This window comes from Zophobas morio, unplaced genomic scaffold (assembly GCF_036711695.1).
Source record: "Zophobas morio isolate AGI-343-1 ecotype UQ-CSIRO unplaced genomic scaffold, CSIRO_AGI_Zmor_V1 ptg000008l, whole genome shotgun sequence".
NCBI classification, from domain to species: domain Eukaryota; kingdom Metazoa; phylum Arthropoda; class Insecta; order Coleoptera; family Tenebrionidae; genus Zophobas; species Zophobas morio.
The window spans coordinates 10,969,417-10,989,500 of NW_026972113.1; the positions used below are offsets into that span (position 1 = coordinate 10,969,417).

Here is a 20,084-nt window from a genome sequence, read left to right on the forward strand (position 1 = left end):
TTTCAGCGCGGGCTGGGTTTCATGCCAAAGCGTGGTCTCAACATCCACACCTGCGAGATTTTCCGCTTCTATAAGTTGCACGCGATCAAGGGGCTGTGTGAGCCGATCGGGATGATCGTGCCGAGGAAGAGCGACCAGTTTCATGAGGATTTGTACCCGGATACGGCGGCACCGAAGCCGGCCCTGTCGGCGCAGGAGTGGATCAAGGGACTGAATGCCAATCCGGTGTTGATGTCGATGAAGACGGGGGTTAGTGTGACGACGTACAAGCCTAGGGTTTATAAACCGAGTGCACCTGCTGTGGCTTCACAGAATAATAAGATGAAGTTCGCGTTTTTGTCGACGGAGACGATTCCGGATTATAGGCCCAAGGATTTGATCGAAGAGAAGAATAAGAAGACGACGACTAATCAGACAACGAAGTTTCAGCAGCTGCAGCAGAGGTTCGGACATGTGGAGGTGGTGAATAGTGATATTCCGCTGATGAAGGAGATTAATAGTATTGGGGATAATATCAGCACGGAGCATGACGTAAGTATTTCAGAATTTAAATGATATTGTATTTAAAAAAAAAAATTTTTTTCGTCTCCCATTTTTCTTAATTACTTCAAAATTGCTCAAAACACTCAAATTTTTCAATTTTTCTTGTTTAAAAATTTATAATTAAAAATGGATTCGGGATGTTGGCCAGATTTTCTATTTATAATGTAATTGAAAAAAAAAAAAAAAATCAGGACACAATTTTCCGACTTTTCGATTTAGATTTTTTCGGCTTCTTAATTTGTCGACCTTCCTATTTTTCGATCTTTTGATTTCTAATTTTTTCAACATTTGAATTTTTTACAATTCTCTATTTTCGGTTTCTCAATTTTTCGATTTTTTTTTTATTTCGTGGTTTCCAGACTTCGATTTCTCTGTTTCTCGATTTTTCCATCTCTCGATTTTCCCGATTTCAGAGTTTTTCGATTTTTCGCTTTCTCATTTTTTTTTTACTTTTTTACGATTTTTTGATTTCTCGTTTTTTAACTTTTCAATGAATTTTTCGACATTTCGATTTCTTAATTTTTCGATTTTTCAGTTTCTCAATTTTCCGACTGTTTGTTTTCCCGATTTCTGATTTTTTCGATATTTGGATGTTCGAATTTTAAATTTTTTGACTTTGATTTCTAAAATTCCCGACTACGCTTTTCCAATTTCTTAATTTTCCGACTTTTCGATTTTTCGAATTTTCAATTTCTCAATGTCTTGAGTTTTTTGATCTTTTTCGATTTTTTTCTCGGTTTCTTATTTTTCGATTTCTCCATGTTCCGGATTTTCGATGTCTCTATTTTTGACTTTTCGATTTCCCATTTCAGAATTTTTCGATTTTCAATTTTTTGAGTTAGATTTGTCGATATTTCGACTTTTCAAATTCGAAATTTCCCGATTACGATTTTTCAATTTCTCGAGTTTTTTGATCTTTTTCGATTTCTCGGTTTGTCAATTTTCCGACTTCGATTTTCAATTTTTCGAATTCTGAGTATTTTGACTTCGATTCTTCGATTTTCCGATTTCTGAGTTTTTCGATTTTTTTTGAATTCTCAATTTTTCGACTGTTCCATTCCTCGATTTTTCAACTTTTCAATTTGCCGATTACGGAATTTTTCGATTTTATGGTTTCTCAATTTTGCGGCTTTTCGATTTCCCAGATTCTGATTTTTTCGATTTTTTTCCATTTCTCCGTTTCTCAAAATTCCGACATTTCAAATTTTCGAAATTTTGATTTCTCGTTTTTTGAGTTTTCAATTTATCGATTTTCCGGCATTTTGATTTGTCGGTTTCTTCAAATTTCCAACTTTTTGATTTCCCGTTTTTTGACTTTTCCGATTTCTGAGTTTTTCGATATTTCGACTTTTTGATTTCTCGTCTTTGACCTTTTGATTTCTCGATTTCTGAATTTTTCGGCATTTTGATTTTGCAGTTTCTCCATTTGTCGACTTTCCGATTTTTCAGTTTTGTCATCTTTTTCGATTTCTCGATTTCCCAGTTTCAGGATTTTTCGATTTTTTTCAATTTGTCGGTTTTCTAATTTTCCGACTTCGATTTCCCGTTTTTTGACTTTTCAATTTCCCAATTCGATCCTTCACTTTTCCGATTTCTTCACTTTTGATTTTTTTCGAATTCTCAATTTTCCGGCTTTTCGATTTCTCGATTTTTCAACATTTCAATTTGCCGATTAGGGAATTTTTCGAATTCATGGTTTCTCAATTTTTCGGCTTTCTGATTTCTCGATTTCTGAATTTTTCGGTATTTCGATTTTGTAGTTTCTCCATTTTTCGACTTGCCGATTTTTCAATTTCCCGATTTGTGAGATTTTTGATCTTTTTCGATTTCTCGAGTTTTCGACTTTTTGATTTCCCGTTTTTTGACTTTTCAGTTTCTCAATTTTCCGATTTCGGTTCTTCGACTTTCCGATTTCTGAGTTTTTCGATTTTTTGAATTCTCAATTTTTTAACTTGGATTTCTCGATTTTTCTATTTTTAAATTTCCCGACTTCGATTTTTCAATTTCTCAATTTCTGAGTTTTTTGATCTTTTTCGATTGCTCGGTTTCGCACTTTTCGGCTTCTCAATTTTCAGGCTTTTCGATTTCTCGATTTTCGACTTTTCGATTTTCCAGTTTCAGAATTTTTCCATTTTCTTCAATTCCAACTTTTCAATTTTTCGAAAATTTCGATTTTCACTTTGTTGGTTTGGATTTCTTGATTTTTCGAGGTTTAATTTCCAAATTTCCCGACTTCGATTTTTCAGTTTCTCAATTTCTGAGTGTTTTGATCTTTTTCGATTTCTCGATTTCCCATTTTTCGATTTCACAGTTTCAGAATTTTTCGATTTTCTTCAGTTTCTCGGTTTATCAATTTTCCAACTTTTCAATTTTCGAATTCTCAATTTTTGACTTGGATTTTCCGATTTTTCGACTCTTCAATTTTTAAATTTCCCAACATCGACTTTTAATTTCTCAATTTCTGAGCTTTTTTGATTTTTTTCGATTTCTCAATTTTCCGGCTTTTCAATTTCTCGACTTTTTGATTTCTGGTTTTTGACTTTTCAATTTCTCAATTTCCCGGCTTTGATTCTTCGATTTTCCCATTTCTGAGTTTTTCGATTTTTTTCGAGTTCTCAATTTCCCGGCTTTTCGATTTTTCAATTTTCTAACTTTTCGATTTTCAATTTTTTGAATTCTCAATTTTTTAACTTGGATTTCTCGATTTTTCGATTTTTCTATTTTTAAATTTCCCGACTTCAATTTTTCAATTTCTCAATTTCTGGGTGTTTTGATCTTTTTCGATTTCTCGATTTCCCACTTTTCGATTTCACAGTTTCAGAATTTTTCGATTTTCTTCAGTTTCTCGGTTTATCAATTTTCCAACTTTTCAATTTTCAAATTCTCAATTTTTGACTTGGATTTCCCGATTTTTGACTCTTCAATTTTTAAATTTCCCAACTTCGGTTTTTAATTTCTCAATTTCTGAGTTTTTTTTTTTATTTTTTTCGATGTCTCAATTTACCGTCAATTCGATTTCTCGATTTTTTTCAATTTCTCGATTTCTCAATTTACCAACTTTTCGATTTTTCAATTTTTCGACTTTTCATTTTCTCAATTTCCCGGCTTTTCGATTTCTCGATTTTTGACTTTTCGATTTTCAATTTTTTGAATTCTCAATTTTTTAACTTGGATTTCTCGATTTTTCGATTTTTCTAATTTAAATTTCCCGACTTTGATTTTTCAATTTCTCAATTTCTGAGTTTTTTGATCTTTTTCGATTTCTCGATTTTCGACTTTTCGATTTTCCATTTTCAGAATTTTTTCATTTTCTTCAATTCCAACTTTTCAATTTTTCGAAAATTTCGATTTTCAGTTTTTTGATTTGGATTTCTTGATTTTTCGACTTTTAATTTCCAAATTTCCCGACTTCGATTTTTCAGTTTCTCAATTTCCGAGTGTTTTGATCTTTTTCGATTTTCTTCAGTTTCTCGGTTTATCAATTTTTCCAACTTTTCAATTTTCGAATTCTCAATTTTTGACTTGGATTTTCCGATTTTTCGACTCTTCAATTTCTAAAATTCCCAACTTCGGTTTTTAATTTCTCAATTTCTAAGTTTTTTTTTTATTTTTTTCGATTTCTCAATTTGTCGGCGTTTCGATTTCTCGATTTTTTTCAATTTCTCGATTTCTCAATTTACCAACTGTTCGATTTTTCAAGTTTTCGACTTTTCATTTCCTCAATTTTCCGACTTTGATTCTTCGATTTTCCGATTCCTGAGTTTTTCGATTTTTTCAGAATTCTCAATTTTCCGGCTTTTCGATTTTTATACTTTTCAATTTCCCAATTACGGAATGTTTGGATTTCATGGTTTCTCAATTTTCCGGCTTTTCGATTTTTCGACTTTCCGATTTTTCAGTTTCCCACGTTTCGATTTTCTTCAATTTTCCAACTTTCCGATTTTCAATTTTTCGAATTCTCAATTTTTTGAGTTGGATTTCTCGATTTTTCAACGTTTCAATTTGTTCTATTTTTTTTTTCTTAATTTCTGAGTTTCTTTTATCTTTTTCGATTTCTCGATTTCCCGTATTTTGAGTTTTCGATTCTTCGATTTTCCGAGTTTTTCGGTTTTTTTTTTCGAATTCTCAATTTTCCGACTTTTTGATTTCTCGTTTTTTGACTTTTGTATTTCCCGATTTCTGAATTTTTCGATTTTTCGGTTTCTTCATTTTTCGACTTTTCAATTTCTGTGTTTGAATTTCTCAGTTTTTGTACCTTTCGACTTTCACTTTTCATTTTCTGGATCTTTGAATATTTCGACTTTGGTACTTTTATATTCCTCGTTTTTTTGATTTTTCAATTTTTAGACTTTTTAGTTTCTTCATTTTTCGTACTTCCTGTTTTGAAAATTTCGATTTCGCGGTTTTTCAACTTTTTTTTCAATTTCTCAACTTTTCGAGTTTCAGATTTTTCAGTCCTTTGCGACTTCTCTGTTTTTCAATTTTCCGACTTTTCGGTTTCTTAAACTTTTCCCGAGTTTTTAATTTCTCCTTTTTTTCAGTGTCTCAATTTTTCTATCCTTCGGTTTCTCACTTTTCCAACTTTCCGATTTCTCAATTTTCGTTTTCAACTTTTCGATTTTTGGTTTCTCAATTTTTCGTTATTTCAAATTATCAAAATTTCGGTTTTGCGATTTTTCAGTTTTTCGAGTTTTTAATTTCAGGAGATGCCCCAAAATTTTCGTTTTGAAGTTTTGTCTTATTTTTTATTCTTTCAGTGCATTTACTTATTTCAGAATTGATTTTTTTTTTAAATTAAAAATGAAAAAAATCGATAAAAAAACTTTCTTAATAGATTTGTGATAAAAACTGTCGTTTTTCAGCACCAAAATTTTATGCGGGTGCGACTAAACCATCTTCACACTACACCAAAGTCCTAAATTTTTTTTAATTTGTTTTAGTTGAAACAGGCGTACAAACAACAATCCGAAGAACTGCGAAAAGTGAAGAAGCAACTCGCCCACAGCGAACGAAGAGTAAAGGAGCTGGAAGAACTGATAAAGATACTGCAAAACAAGTAATTTCCCCTAGTATACTTTCGTTAGGTGTAATTATGTTAAATCGTTACCATTTAAGCTAATTTTATACATTTACGTTAGTTTTGTGATAATGTTATTGTCTCGTTTTATTTTTGAACGTATCATGAAACGACAAGTTGTAAAACTTGTCCCGATGAATCAAAAAGCTCAATCGCTACCTACACTGTTGAATGCTTTTTCATTCACGTTTCTTGTTAAAAGTTGCTACAGTTTATTTAAATACTATTTTTGCAGCCAAATCAGTATTTTAATAGTGTCTGTGTAGCTTTTGTATTTAGATTAACATACGCACAACAGTATTACTTAAGTCACAATAGCTTTATTGTAAACTACAGTCAGACTTTACATATTATAACAGTTCAAACAAACAGAGCGTTGCTTACAGAAGTTCATTCAACAGGTTAGCTTAAGAAGGTTCAACAACCTTGAAGCTTTTGTACCTTTACAGTTGCTTTTTACGTTGTATTGAATAAAATTGTCAACTGAGTCGGCTTTTACTTACAAAACAATATACATATATGGTAGGTTTACAAGTCTACCTTGCTACTACGGTCATCAGTTTGTATAAGAACACTAAGGTAGGTACGAAAATTAGAAAAGTAGTGGGTTTGGCACGACTGGAAGGGTTACAACCGTCACCACTGCACGTGTACACGCACGTCCGGTAGGTGAGGATGTCTCCGGGCTGCTTGACGTAGTTGCAATAGTTGCCTAAATCCAGCGACGAACAGAACCTCTTGGCACCGATTCCTCCTAAAACCCACAAATCGATAAGGTCGAGTAGATAAATTGTGGCGTTGACGTCACGATCGTGGCGCCAAATTCAAACTATGTTAAGCTCGTGCAGCATGCGACCACACACACAGCTACCTGTACTACTTTTCACACCAATTACCGTCCAAACTGGTCGACTTGACGCAGTACTCGGCTTCGAAAACGTGGTCGCAGCTCTGGGGCTCAATACCACCCAGATGGATCATCCCATCTGAACAGTCAATGGTTTGGTGAGCGGCACACTGATAGCATGAGATAGAGGAAGCTAAGGCCACGAGCAGCAATGAAAAAGTGTTAAATAACAATGTTAGTGGGGGTCATGAGACGTTGGGTTAGTCGGTAAGTTCCCAGGAAACCAGCCAATGGTAGTGTGTACCTTCGAATCTGCCTGTGTGTTTAATGCAGTACTTTGCATCGTACACGTTGTCACAGGTCTGTGGCTGAATGTCTATGTCACTGCTGAGCCACTCGTTGCATTGAAATGGTTTTGTGGGATCACTACCTGAGCACTGGTAGCAGTTTAGCGCTACGGCTGAAGTCAAAAATCAGTATTGGCGGACGAGGTTGTGGGGGTGGGTTCGACGGGATTGTGTTTAAACAATTTAATAATAATTCTTTTGAAAAAAAAAACAAACTTCCGTAAAATGAAATAATTCGTGGTTATGCAACACAATATACACGAAATATGTTATTTAATCGTGTTACCAGAAAAGAAAATAAATTTACGAATGTGATAGATAAGATACGTTGAAGACAGGGTTTTTTGTTTTTTGACACATTTCAAGCCAGATTTAGTCGACAAAATTGCGAAATGACGTCACCGATTTTTTCGAATAAGCGCAAATATAAAATGAATTGAAGTAGATTGAGTATGGTTTTTGCTTAATTTTTGGCTTTTTTTAATATATATGTAAATTTCACATGGTAATTTCTTGTAGAGAAATAAAGATTTTGCAATTGAGCCCCGCCCCTCGGTCTGACGACGAATGAAATATTCACCACAATTGAGATTGGGGCGGGTGGGTGGGGCTTATTTTTTACACTTTTTTATGTTAACATATATAGTTTTCTATCAATAACGCGATACTTAAAAACCTGTTTCACATGATTTGGTCTTTTTTTATTTTTTCAATATATAGAGTCCAAAATATTGAAAGTCGTTTAATTGAATGCTTCAAAAAAAATTAAATTCCACTATTAATATCTCAATATATCAAAAACACTATAAAACCAATGTAGTTTCAGCATTTTATCGCCTTTGGTTTTTCCGGAAATGACATCCACTTCTTTTTTCAAATAAAATATGGTATGGTTTTTAATGGGTTCAAGATAAACAATACTTTTTTACAACTATCCGAGCGTAAGCTAAGTAAAAAAATTTTTCTCAACGTCCCAAGAGTACGAAAACAGAGGTTTCCTGTTTCCGTCCGTCTGTCTGTCTGCCGTCTGTCGTCTATGTTGAATTTTATTAGACAAATAATTTTCGAAATAATTTTTGTTCTTTCTAATTACTTCAAAAACACGACAAGGAATCTCCGAAATTCTATTAAACTATTTCAAAAATAAAACAAAAGGGATCACCGAGATTCTTTCAAATGACTTCAAAAACAAAAGGGATTCCTGAGATTCTTTCAAACTACTTCAAAAGCCAAGTATAAGCGATTCCCAAGATTCTTTCAAACAATTTACTTAAAAAAAAACTGGACACAAGGTGTCCCCGAGATTATTTCAAACTACTTCAAAAAAAAAAAAAACGAAAGAGGTCCCCGAGATTATTTCAAAGTATGTACTTCAAAAACCAAATAGAAGCAATTCCCAAGATTACTTCAAACTAATTACTTCAAAAACTAGGGACAAGGGGTCCCCGAGATTCTTTCAAACTGCTTCAAACACAAAACAAAAGGCGTTCCTGAGATTATTTGAAACTACTTCAAAAACCAAGTATAAGCGATTCCCAAAAACTCTTCAAACTATTTACTTCAAAAATTAGGCAGAAGGGGTCCCCGAGATTATTTCAAGCTATGTACTTCAAAAACCAGACGCAAGAAATCCCTGAGATTTTTTAAAATTATTTAAAAAAAAACACAAAAGGGGTCTCCGAGATTCTTTCAAATTACTTCAAAAACCAAGTAGATGGGATTCCCAAGATTCTCTCAAGCTATTTACTTCAAAAAGAAAACAAAAGGGGTCCCTGAGATTCTTTCAAACTACTTCAAAAACTAAGTATAAGCGATTCCCAAGATTCTTTCAAACAATTTACTTAAAAGGATCTGCAAGGATTTTGATAACATCCAGACGTTGAAACATTTATATTATTCCCTTGTTAGGACGAAGCTTGAATATTGCTCTCTGGCCTGGTTTCCGTACTACAGATATCAATGCACTTCCCTGGAAAACATCCAGAGGAAATTCTTGAAGTATCTTTATTTCAAGGAATTGAAAGAGTGGCCAGTGAGGAATTGTGCTCAAAATTTTTTGTTAGACAAATTTGCTGTGAGATCGCTAAGTTGTCGTAGGATTAATAGTGCTATTGTGTTTTTGTATAAATTGATACATGGTAAGTTAGACTGTTGCGAATTGCTAAGCAAGCTGAAATTTTATGTTCCCCGGTTGAACAGTAGACATAGGGTCACTTTGTACTGTCACACTCCACGAACTAATATAGGTAGAAAAGTCCTGTTTATATGATCACATATTTACTAAGTAAATTGGAATTGAGTAGAGATATTGATATTTTCAAATGCAGTTTAAGAACTTTAAATCAATCAGTGGAGGATACATGTAATTCTATTATTTAATTCTTAAGTTAAGTTGAGGGGTTTTGATTAATTTTTATATTTTCATATATAAAATTGTCCTATTAATGGAACATTGTATTCTGTTGGACAATAAATTTTATCTTATCTTATCTTATCTTAAAAAAACTGGACACAAGGTGTCCCCGAGATTATTTCAAATTACTTAAAAAAAAAAACGAAAGGGGTCCCGAGATTATTTCAAAGTATGTACTTCAAAAACCAAATAGAAGCAATTCCCAAGATTATTTCAAACTAATTACTTCAAAAACTAGGGACAGGGGGTCCCCGAGATTTTTTCAAACTACTTCAAACACAAAACAAAAGGAGTCCCTGAGATTCTTTGAAACTACTTCAAAAACCAAATATAAGCGATTCCCAAAAATTCCTCACACTATTTACTTCAGAAACTAGGCAGAAGGGGTCCCCGAAATTATTTCAAGCTATGTACTTCAAAAACCAGACGCAAGAAATCCCCGAGATTTTTTAAAATTATTTAAAAAAAACACACAAAAGAGGTCTCCGAGATTCTTTCAAATTACTTCAAAAACCAAGTAGAAGGGATTCCCAAGATTCTCTCAAGCTATTTACTTCAAAAAGAAAACAAAAGGGGTCCCTGAGATTCTTTCAAACTACTTCAAAAACTAAGTATAAGCGATTCCCAAGATTCTTTCAAACAATTTACTTAAAAAAACTGGACACAAGGTGTCCCCGAGATTATTTCAAATTACTTCAAAAAAAAAACGAAAGGGGTCCCGAGATTATTTCAAAGTATGTACTTCAAAAACCAAATAGAAGCAATTCCCAAGATTATTTCAAACTAATTACTTCAAAAACTAGGGACAGGGGGTCCCCGAGATTCTTTCAAACTACTTCAAACACAAAACAAAAGGCGTCCCTGAGATTCTTTGAAACTACTTCAAAAACCAAGTATAAGCTATTCCCAAAAATTCTTCAAACTATTTACTTCAAAAACTAGGCAGAAGGGGTCCCTGAGATTATTTCAAGCTATGTACTTCAAAAACCAGACGCAAGAGGTCCCCGAGATTCTTTCAAACTACTTCAAAAACCAAGTATAAACGATTCCCAAGATTCTTTCAAACTATTTACTTCAAAAATTAGGCAAAAGGGGTTCCCGAGATTTTTTCAAACTGCTTCAAAACCAAAACAAAAGGGATCCTCGAGATTCTTGCAAACTACTTTAAAAACAAAACAAAAGGGGTCCTCGAGATTCTTTCAAACTACTTCAGAAACAAAACTAAAGGGGTCCCCGAGATTATTTCAAACTATGTACTTCAAAAAACAGACGCAAGAGATCCCCGAAATTTTTTCAAACTATTTTAAAAACCAAGTAGAAGGGATTCTCAAGATTCTTTCAAACTACTACAAAAACCAAGTATATGCGATTCCCAAAATTTTTTCAAACTATTTACTTCAAAAACTAGGCAGAAGGTATCCCCGAGGTTATTTCAAACTACTTCAAAAACCAAAAAAGGGGTTCCTGAGACTCTTTCAAACTACTTCAAAAACCAAACAAAAGGAGCCCTCAAGATTCTTTCAAACCAGTTCAAAAACCAGATACAAGCGAATCCCAAGATTTGTTTAAACTATTTACTTCAAAAACACACCTAAGGAAGTCTCCGAGATGATTTCTAGCAATGTACTTCAAAACCCAGACGCAAGAGGTCCCACGAGACTCTTTCAAACCACTTCAAAAACAAAACAAAAGATGTTCCCGAGATTCTTTCAAACTATATACTTTAAAAACAAAACAAAAGGGGTCCTCTAGATTCTTTCAAACCGCTTCAAAAACAAAATTAAAGGGATCCCTAAGATTATTTCAAACTATGTACTTCAAAAACCAGACGCAAGAGATCCCTGAGATTTTTTCAAAGTATTTTAAAAACAAAACAAAAGGAGTCTCCAAGTTTCTTTCAAATTACTTCAAAAACCAAGTAGAAGGGATTCCCAACATTCTTTCAAGCTAATTACTTCAAGAAGAAAAAAGGGGACCCTGCGATTCTTTTAAACTACTTCAAAAATCAAGTATAAGCGATTCCCAAAATTCTTTCAAACTATTTACTTCAAAAACTAGGCAGAAGGGGTCCCCGAGATTATTTCAAGCTATGTACTTCTAAACCAGACGCAAGAGGCCCCCGAGATTCTTTCAAACTACTGTAAAAACTACGTAGAAGCGATTCCCAAGATTCTTTCAAACAATTTACTTAAAAAAACTAGGCACTAGGTGTCTCCGAGATTATTTCAAACTACTTCAAAAACCAAAAAAGGGGTTCCTGAGACTCTTTCAAACTACTTCAAAAACCAGGTACAAGCGAATCCCAAGATTTGTTCAAACTATTTACTTCAAAAACAAACCTAAGGGGGTTTCCGAGATGATTTCTAGCAATGTACTTCAAAACCCAGACGCAGAGGTCCCCGAAACTCTTTCAAACCACTTCAAAAACAGAACAAATCGTGTCCCCGAGATTCTTTCAAACTACTTAAAAAACCAAGTAGAAGCGATTCCCAAGATTCTTTCAAACAAGTTACTTAAAAAAACTGGGCACAAGGTCCCCGAGATTATTTCAAACTACTTCAAAAAAAAAAACGAAAGGGGTCCCCGAGATTATTTCAAAGTATGGTCTTCAACAATCAAACAGAAGCAATTCTCAAGATTATTTCAAACTAATTACTTCAAAAAGGCACCCTTGGGGTCCCCGAGAGTCTTTCAAACTACTTTAAAAACAAAAAAAAGGGATTCTCGAGATTCTTCAAAAACCAGACGCAAGAGATCCTCGAGATTTTTTCAAACTATTTTAAAAACAAAACAAAAGAGGTCTCCAAGTTTCTTTCAAATTACTTCAAAAACCAAGTAGAAGGGATTCCCAACATTCTTTCAAGCTAATTACTTCAAGAAGAAAAAAGGGGACCCTGCGATTCTTTTAAACTACTTCAAAAATCAAGTATAAGCGATTCCCAAAATTCTTTCAAACTATTTACTTCAAAAACTAGGCAGAAGGGGTCCCCGAGATTATTTCAAGCTATGTACTTCTAAACCAGACGCAAGAGGCCCCCGAGATTCTTTCAAACTACTTCAAAAACTACGTAGAAGCGATTCCCAAGATTCTTTCAAACAAGTTACTTAAAAAAACTGGGCACAAGGTCCCCGAGATTATTTCAAACTACTTCAAAAAAAAAAAAACGAAAGGGGTCCCCGAGATTATTTCAAAGTATGGTCTTCAACAATCAAACAGAAGCAATTCTCAAGATTATTTCAAACTAATTACTTCAAAAAGGCACCCTTGGGGTCCCCGAGAGTCTTTCAAACTACTTTAAAAACAAAAAAAAGGGATTCTCGAGATTCTTCAAAAACCAGACGCAAGAGATCCTCGAGATTTTTTCAAACTATTTTAAAAACAAAACAAAAGAGGTCTCCAAGTTTCTTTCAAATTACTTCAAAAACCAAGTAGAAGGGATTCCCAACATTCTTTCAAGCTAATTACTTCAAGAAGAAAAAAGGGGACCCTGCGATTCTTTTAAACTACTTCAAAAATCAAGTATAAGCGATTCCCAAAATTCTTTCAAACTATTTACTTCAAAAACTAGGCAGAAGGGGTCCCCGAGATTATTTCAAGCTATGTACTTCTAAACCAGACGCAAGAGGCCCCCGAGATTCTTTCAAACTACTTCAAAAACTACGTAGAAGCGATTCCCAAGATTCTTTCAAACAATTTACTTAAAAAAACTAGGCACTAGGTGTCTCCGAGATTATTTCAAACTACTTCAAAAACCAAAAATGGGGTTCCTGAGACTCTTTCAAACTACTTCAAAAACCAAACAAAAGGAGACCTCGAGATTCTTTCAAATCACTTCAAAAATCAGGTACAACGGAATCCCAAGATTTGTTCAAACTATTTACTTCAAAAACATTCCTAAGGGGGTTTCCGAGATGATTTCTAGCAATGTACTTCAAAACCCAGACGCAAGAGGTCCCCGAAACTCTTTCAAACCACTTCAAAAACAAAACACAAGGGGCCCCCGAGATTCTTTCAAACTACTTAAAAAACCAAGTAGAAGCGATTACCAAGATAATTTCAAACTATTTATTTCAAAAATAAAACAAACGGGGTTCCCGAGATTCTTTCAAACTACTTTAAAAATAAACCAAAAAGGGTTCCCGAGATTCTTTCAAAGCACTTCAAAAACCAAATAGAAGCGATTCTCAAGATTATATCAAACTAATTACTTCAAAAACTAGGCACAAGAGGTCCCTGAGATTCTTTCAAACTACTTCCAAAGAGATTCCCAAGATTCTTTCAAACAAGTTCCTTAAAAAAACTGGGCACAAGGTGTTCCCGAGATTATTTCAAAGTATGTACTTCAAAAACCAAATAGAAGCGATTCTCAAGATTATTTCAAACTAATTACTTCAAAAACTAGGCACAAGAGGTCCCCGAGATCCTTTCAAACTACTTCAGAAACAAAACAAAAGAAACCCTTGAGACTTTCAAACTATTTTAAAAACAAAACAAAAGGGGTCTCTGAGATTCTTTCAAGCTATTTACTTCAAAAACTAGGCAGAAGGGGTCCCCGAGATTATTTCAAGCTATGTACTTCAAAACCAGACGCAAGAAGCCCCCGAGATTCTTTCAAACTACTTCTAAAACTACGTAGAAGCGATTTCCAAGATTCTTTCAAACAATTTACTTAAAAAAACTAGGCACAAGGTATCCCCGAGATTATTTCAAATCACTTCAAAAACCAGATACAAGCGAATCCCAAGATTTGTTCAAACTATTTACTTCAAAAACAAACCTAAGGGGGTCTCCGAGATGATTTCCAGCAATGTACTTCAAAACCCAGACGCAAGAGGTCCCCGAGACTCTTTCAAACCACTTCAAAAACAAAACAAAAGGTGTTCCCGAGATTTTTTCAAATTACTTCAAAAACAAAACAAAAGGGGTTCCCGAGATAATTGCAAACTATTTACTTCAAAAATAAAACAAACGGGGTTCCCGAAATTCTTTCAAACTACTTTAAAAACAAAACAAAAGTGGTCCCCGAGATTCTTTCAAACCACTTCAAAAACCAAATAGAAGCGATTCTCAAGATTATTTCAAACTAATTACTTCAAAAACTAGGCACAAGAGGTCCCTGAGATTCTTTCAAACTACTTCCAAAACGATTCCCAAGATTCTTTCAAACAAGTTACTTAAAAAAAATGGGTACAAGGTGTCCCCGAGATTATTTCAAAGTATGTACTTCAAAAACCAAATAGAAGCAATTCCCAAGATTATTTCAAACTAATTACTTCAAAAACTAGGCACCTTTGGAGTCCCCGAGATTCTTTCAAACTACTTCAGAAACAAAACAAAAGGAACCCTTGAGAGTTTCAAACTATTTTAAAAACAAAGCAAAAGGGGTCTCCGAGATTATTTCAAACTATGTACTTCAAAAACCAGACGCAAGGGGTCCCCGAGATTCTTTCAAACTACTTTAAAAACAAAAAAGGGATTTTCGAGATTCTTCAAAAACCAGACGCAAGAGATCCCCGAGATTTTTTCAAACTATTTTAAAAACAAAACAAAAGGGGTATCTGAGATTTTTTCAAATTATGTACTTCAAAAACTAAGTATAAGCGATTCCCAAAATTCTTTCAAACTATTTACTTCAAAAAGTAGGCAGAAGGGGTCCCCGAGATTCTTTCAAACTACTTCAAAAACTACGTAAAAGCAATTCCCAAGATTCTTTCAAACTACTTCAAAACCAAAACCAAAGTGGGTCCCCGAGATTATTTAGAACTACTTCAAAAAGAAAACTAAAGGGGTCTCCAAGACTATTTCAAACTACTTCAAAAACCAAACAAAAGGAGCCCTCGAAATCCATTCAAACCACTTCAAAAACCAGGTAGAAACCAATCCCAAGATTTGTTCAAACTATTTACTTTAAAAACATCCCTAAAGAGGTCCCCGACATGATTTCTAGCAATGTACTTCAAAACCCAGACGCAAAAGGTCCCCGAAACTCTTTCAAACCACTTCAAAAACAAAACAAAAAGGGTTTTTGAGATTCTTTCAAACTACTTTAAAACCAAAACAAAAGTAGTCCCCGAGATTCTTTCCAACTACCTCAAAAACAAAACTAAAGGGGTCCCCGAGATCATTTCAAACTATGTACTTCAAAAACCAGACGCAAGAGGTCCCTGAGATTCTTTTAAACTGCTTCAAAAACCAGGTAGAAGGGATTTCCAAGATCCTTTCAAAGTATTTACTTCAAAAAGAAATCTAAATGGGGCCCCGAGATAATTTCAAACAAGGTACTTTAAACCAGACGCAAGAGCTCCCTGAGATTCTTTTACACTGCTTCAAAAACCAGATAGAAGTTATTTCCAAGATTTTTTCAAATTATTTACTTCAAAAAGAAAACTAAAGGAGTCCCAGAGATTATTTCAAACTATTTCATAAACAAAACTAGAGGGGTCCCCGAGATTTTTTTAAACTATATACTTCAAAAACCAGACGCAAGGGGCTCCGAGATTCTTTTAAATTACTTCAAAAACCAGGTAGAAACGATTGCCAAGATTCTTTTAAACTATTTACTTCAAAAATAAAAATAAAGGGGCCTCCGAGATTATTTTAAACTATGTATGTACTTCAAAAACCAGATGTAAGAGGTTCTCCAGATTCTTTCAAATTACGTCAAAACTAAAACAAAAGGGGTTCCTGAAATTCTTTAAAACTACCTGAAAACCAAAACAAAAGTGGTCCCCGAGATTCTTTCAAACTACTTCAAAAACAAAATTAAAGGGGGTCCCCAAGATCATTTCAAACCATGTACTTCGAAAACCAGACGCAAGAGGTCCCTGAGATTCTTTTAAATTGCTTCAAAAACCAGGTAGAAGGGATTCCCAAGATTCTTTCAAACTATTTACTTCAAAAAGAAAACTAAAGGAGTCCCAGAGATTCTTTCAAACTACTTCAAAAACCACACGCATGTGGTTCCTGAGATCCTTTTAAACTGCTTCAAAACCAGATACAAGGTATTTCCAAGATCTTTTCAAACTATTTACTTCAAAAACAAAACTAGAGGGGTTCCCGAGATTATTTCAAACTATGTATTTCAAAAACCAGACGCAAGAGGCCCCTGAAATTCTTTTCAACTGCTTCAAAAACCAGGTAAAAGGGATTCCCAAGACTCTTTCAAACTACTTACTTCAAAAAGGAAAAAAAAGGAATCCCAGAGATTCTTTCGACACTACTTCAAAAACCACACGCAAGTGGTCCCTGAGATTCTTTTAAACTGCTTCAAAAACCAGATAGAAGGTATTTCCAAGATCTTTTCAAACTATTTACTTCAAAAAGAAAACTAAAGGAGTCCCAGAGATTCTTTCAACACTACTTCAAAACCCAGACGCAAGGGGTCCCTGAGATTCTTTTAAACTACTTCAAAAACCGGGTAGAAACGATTCCCAAGATTCTTTTAAACTATTTACTTCAAAAATAAAAATAAAGGGGCACCCGAAATTATTTCAAAATATGTATGTATTTCAAAAACCAGATGTAAGAGGTTCCCGAGATTCTTTCAAATTACTTCAAAACTAAAACAAAAGGGGTTCCTGAGATTCTTTCAAACTACCTGAAAACCAAAGCAAAAGTGGTCCCCTAGATTCTTTCAAACTACTTCAAACACAAAACTAAAGGGGGTCCCTAAGATCCTTTCAAAACATGTACTTCAAAAACCAGACGCAACAGGTCCCTGAGATTCTTTTAAACTGCTTCAAAAACCAGGTAGAAGGGATTCCCAAGATTCTTTCAAACTATTTACTTCAAAAAGAAAACTAAAGGAGTCCCAGAGATTTTTTCAAACTACTTCAAAAACCGCACGCAAATGGTCCCTGAAATCCTTTTAAACTGCTTCAAAAACCACAGATAGAAGGGATTTCCAAGATCTTTTCAAACAATTTACTTCAAAAAGAAAACTAAAGGAGTCCCAAAGATCATTTCAAACTACTTCAAAAACAAAACTAGAGGGGTCCCCGAGATTATTTCCAACTATGTACTTCAAAAACCAGACACAAGAGGTCCCTGAGATTCTTTTAAACTGCTTCAAAAACCAGGTAAAAGGGGTTTTCAAGATCCTTTCAAACTATTTACTTCAAAAAGAAACTAACGGAATCCCTGAGATTATTTCAAACTATGTACTTGAAAAATCAGACGCAAGAGGTCCCCGAGATTCTTTTAAACTATTTCAAAAACCAGATAGAAACGATAACCAAGATTCTTTTAAACTATTTACTTCAAAAATAAAAATAAAGCGGCACCCGAAATTATTTCAAAATATGTATGTACTTCAAAAACCAGATGTAAGAGGTTCCCGAGATTCTTTCAAACTACTTCAAAAACCACACGCCAATGGTCCCTGAGATCCTTTTAAACTGCTTCAAAAACCAGATAGAAGAAATTTCCAAGATCTTTTCATACTATTTACTTCAAAAAGAAAACTAAAGGAGTCCCAAAGATTATTTCAAACTACTTCAAGAACAAAACTAGAGGGGTCCCCGAGATTATTTCAAACTATACACTTCAAAAACCAGACGCAAGAGGTGCCTGAGATTCTTTTAAACTGCTTCAAAAACCAGATAGGAGGGATTTCCAAGATCTTTTCAAACTATTTACTTCAAAAAGAAACTAACGGAGTCCCTGAGATTATTTCAAACTATGTACTTCAAAAACCAGACGCAAGAGGTCCCCGAGATTCTTTTAAACTACTTCAAAAACCAGGTAAACTATTTACTTCAAAAAGGAAAAAAAGGAGTCTCAGAGCTTCTTTCAAACTGGTTCAAAAACAAAACTAAAGGCGTCCCCGAGATAATTTCAAACAAGCTACTTGAAAAACCAGGCCCAAACGGTCTCCAAGATTCTTTTAAACTACTTCAAAAACAAAAAGGGTTCCTGAGATTCTTTCAAATTACTTCAAAACCAAAACAAAAGGGGTCCCCGGGGTTTTTTCTAAGTACTTCAAAAACAAAACAAAAGGGATTCCTGGGATACTTTCAAATTACTGCAAAATCATAGATTCTTTCAAACTACACACTTCAAAAGCAAAACGAAAGGGGTCCCCGAGATTCTTTCAAACTAGTTCAAAAACAAAACAAACGCGGTCCGCTAAATTCTTTCAGACTACTTTAAAAATAAAACACAAAAGGTCCCCGATATCCTTTCAAATGAATGAACAAAATCGGAATTTTGTATATTTTGTATAGTTTTTGAAAGTTTCTTCAGACAATAAAAATTTCTCTCATTAATAATTTAGCTTCGCAGGAACATCGACGCATAATTCAAAATAATACCTAAATGTGCTCGCTGCGCTCGTATTCTTACGTTTATGAATGAATCATCAGTGAGTTTTTTTTTTTGACAATTTAACTTCCAGACCGTTTAATAAAAATTCGAAATAACCCCATAAGCTCTAATGCTTTAAACCAAACACTCCCATTTCCAACCCGCCACCACCCAGCCGGAAAGATACGAATTGTGCATTGATTTCAGAGATTTCAGGGTCCGCTGATTCCGGTCGCACTCAGCAAAAATACTACCTATAGTTCGCATCCACCAAACCGAAAAGATATAAATATCACTCATCTTCATAGACTGTAAATTATTATTTCATAAACCCCGTGTAACTAAATCGATACCCCTGGCGGATTTGAATATTCCAGTGCACATTTATTTTAAAGTGGACCAGTTACAATTGCACTCATTTGGACGCTAATGAATAATTTATCAGCGAACCCTGTTTGTCTGCCTCTCTGTGATACTCCCATCACATTTGCAAGTTGGCAGAGTTGACACAGAATGAAAACTCCAACAAAAATTGATGATATATTGGAGTTGGGACGCGTTTTTTCAGATGGGTAATGGAATGGTCGTGTTAAGCCAGGTTATTTACTTTTTTGGGTGAATAATAATGTAACCAGGCGGAAAATAACGGACGTTCCGCCCCCGGATAGTTATGTAATTGTTCGTCGAGGGGTTCAATTAAACTTCAAGACTGCATTAAAATGCAAATAAAATCGATTAAGGGCCGATCGAGTTGGCAAGAGTTTGAGGGTCGTCGAAGACAAAAGACGGATTTCGAACAATAAGCGCTCAAACTTGGATTTTTTCGCAAAATTTAATGACTATTCGTCCTCTGTAGAAAGTTGATGACGTCATCGCAAAAATGTGCTTCTAAATAGCGCACTACTTAATTAATAATTAACTTCATTGAGCAACTTTTACTATTGATAAAAAAGCAACAATAACAACATTCTTTCGAAAGCACGCTGGTTATTTTTACCGCGCCCCCCGAATCCACCTCCCACTTCACTTAATTTCAATTCTTGTTGACATTGTTGACACATCACAACTAAATTCCAAAATCCTTAAGAAAAATGTGAAAAATACTCACAAGTGCGAAGAAGCACGACCAAAGTTGCCGAAAACACGCAAAACTTCATGCTGCCCTTTTTACTCACAAAAACGAACTATAAAGTCTGATGGGTCTTGGTGAATCATTCAAAACCACACCTCCGCTACACAATTGAACGTTGGGTTCGCTGGGTTGGCTTGTGACGAACAGGTGGTCAATGAAAGTTGAGCGGTGGAAGAGTGTTGGCTGGACGAAGGTAGGTGGAATAATGGAATAATGGAGGTAGAGGAGCCGACGACACGGTTGAAGAGTGTGTTGCGTTCAGCGAGTCGTAGTCCGGGCAACATTTTTCCGGCTTGGATCACAACATTGGAGGAAAAGCGGAAAGTAATTGGGTTAAATAGTACAAAGGTAGAGGTAATTGCGTTAGTGTGTTCGAGGGGCTGGGAGTTCACATTCACAGTTCGTTTTTTTTAATACACCA

At 34.6% G+C, this 20,084-nt stretch overlaps 2 protein-coding genes across 5 annotated transcripts in view; one reads left to right on the forward strand and one right to left on the reverse strand.

The window, feature by feature from the left end:
• The window catches only part of LOC135125324 (coronin-2B-like), a 27,632-nt gene extending 21,524 nt beyond the window's left edge, over positions 1-6,108 (forward strand). For all 4 annotated transcript variants that reach the window (XM_064050813.1, XM_064050816.1, XM_064050814.1 and 1 more), the window contains 2 exons: positions 7-531; positions 5,484-6,108. In XM_064050813.1, the coding sequence (XP_063906883.1) occupies positions 7-531; positions 5,484-5,603 (645 nt within the window). In that variant the 3' untranslated portion in view covers positions 5,604-6,108. The remainder of the gene's footprint in view (positions 1-6; positions 532-5,483) is intronic.
• On the reverse strand, positions 5,921-19,852 carry Bou (boudin). The gene is made up of 3 exons (XM_064050819.1): positions 19,640-19,852; positions 6,772-6,927; positions 5,921-6,374 (listed from the first exon to the last, which is right to left on the reverse strand). Exons 1-3 carry the CDS (start codon positions 19,686-19,688, stop codon positions 6,157-6,159), a joined length of 423 nt encoding a protein of 140 aa, XP_063906889.1. The 5' UTR covers positions 19,689-19,852; the 3' UTR covers positions 5,921-6,156.
• Between the last annotated feature and the right edge of the window lie 232 nt (positions 19,853-20,084).

Excerpts from the sequence above, each read along its gene's own strand:
- Bou (XM_064050819.1), bottom strand. The coding sequence starts at position 19,688 with ATGAAGTTTTGCGTGTTTTCGGCAACTTTGGTCGTGCTTCTTCGCACT. Across the intron at positions 6,928-19,639 it reads GGTCGTGCTTCTTCGCACTT|CCGTAGCGCTAAACTGCTAC; the intron begins GTGAGTATTTTT and ends TTTTGACTTCAG. Across the intron at positions 6,375-6,771 it reads ACACACAGGCAGATTCGAAG|GAGGAATCGGTGCCAAGAGG; the intron begins GTACACACTACC and ends TGTGGGTTTTAG.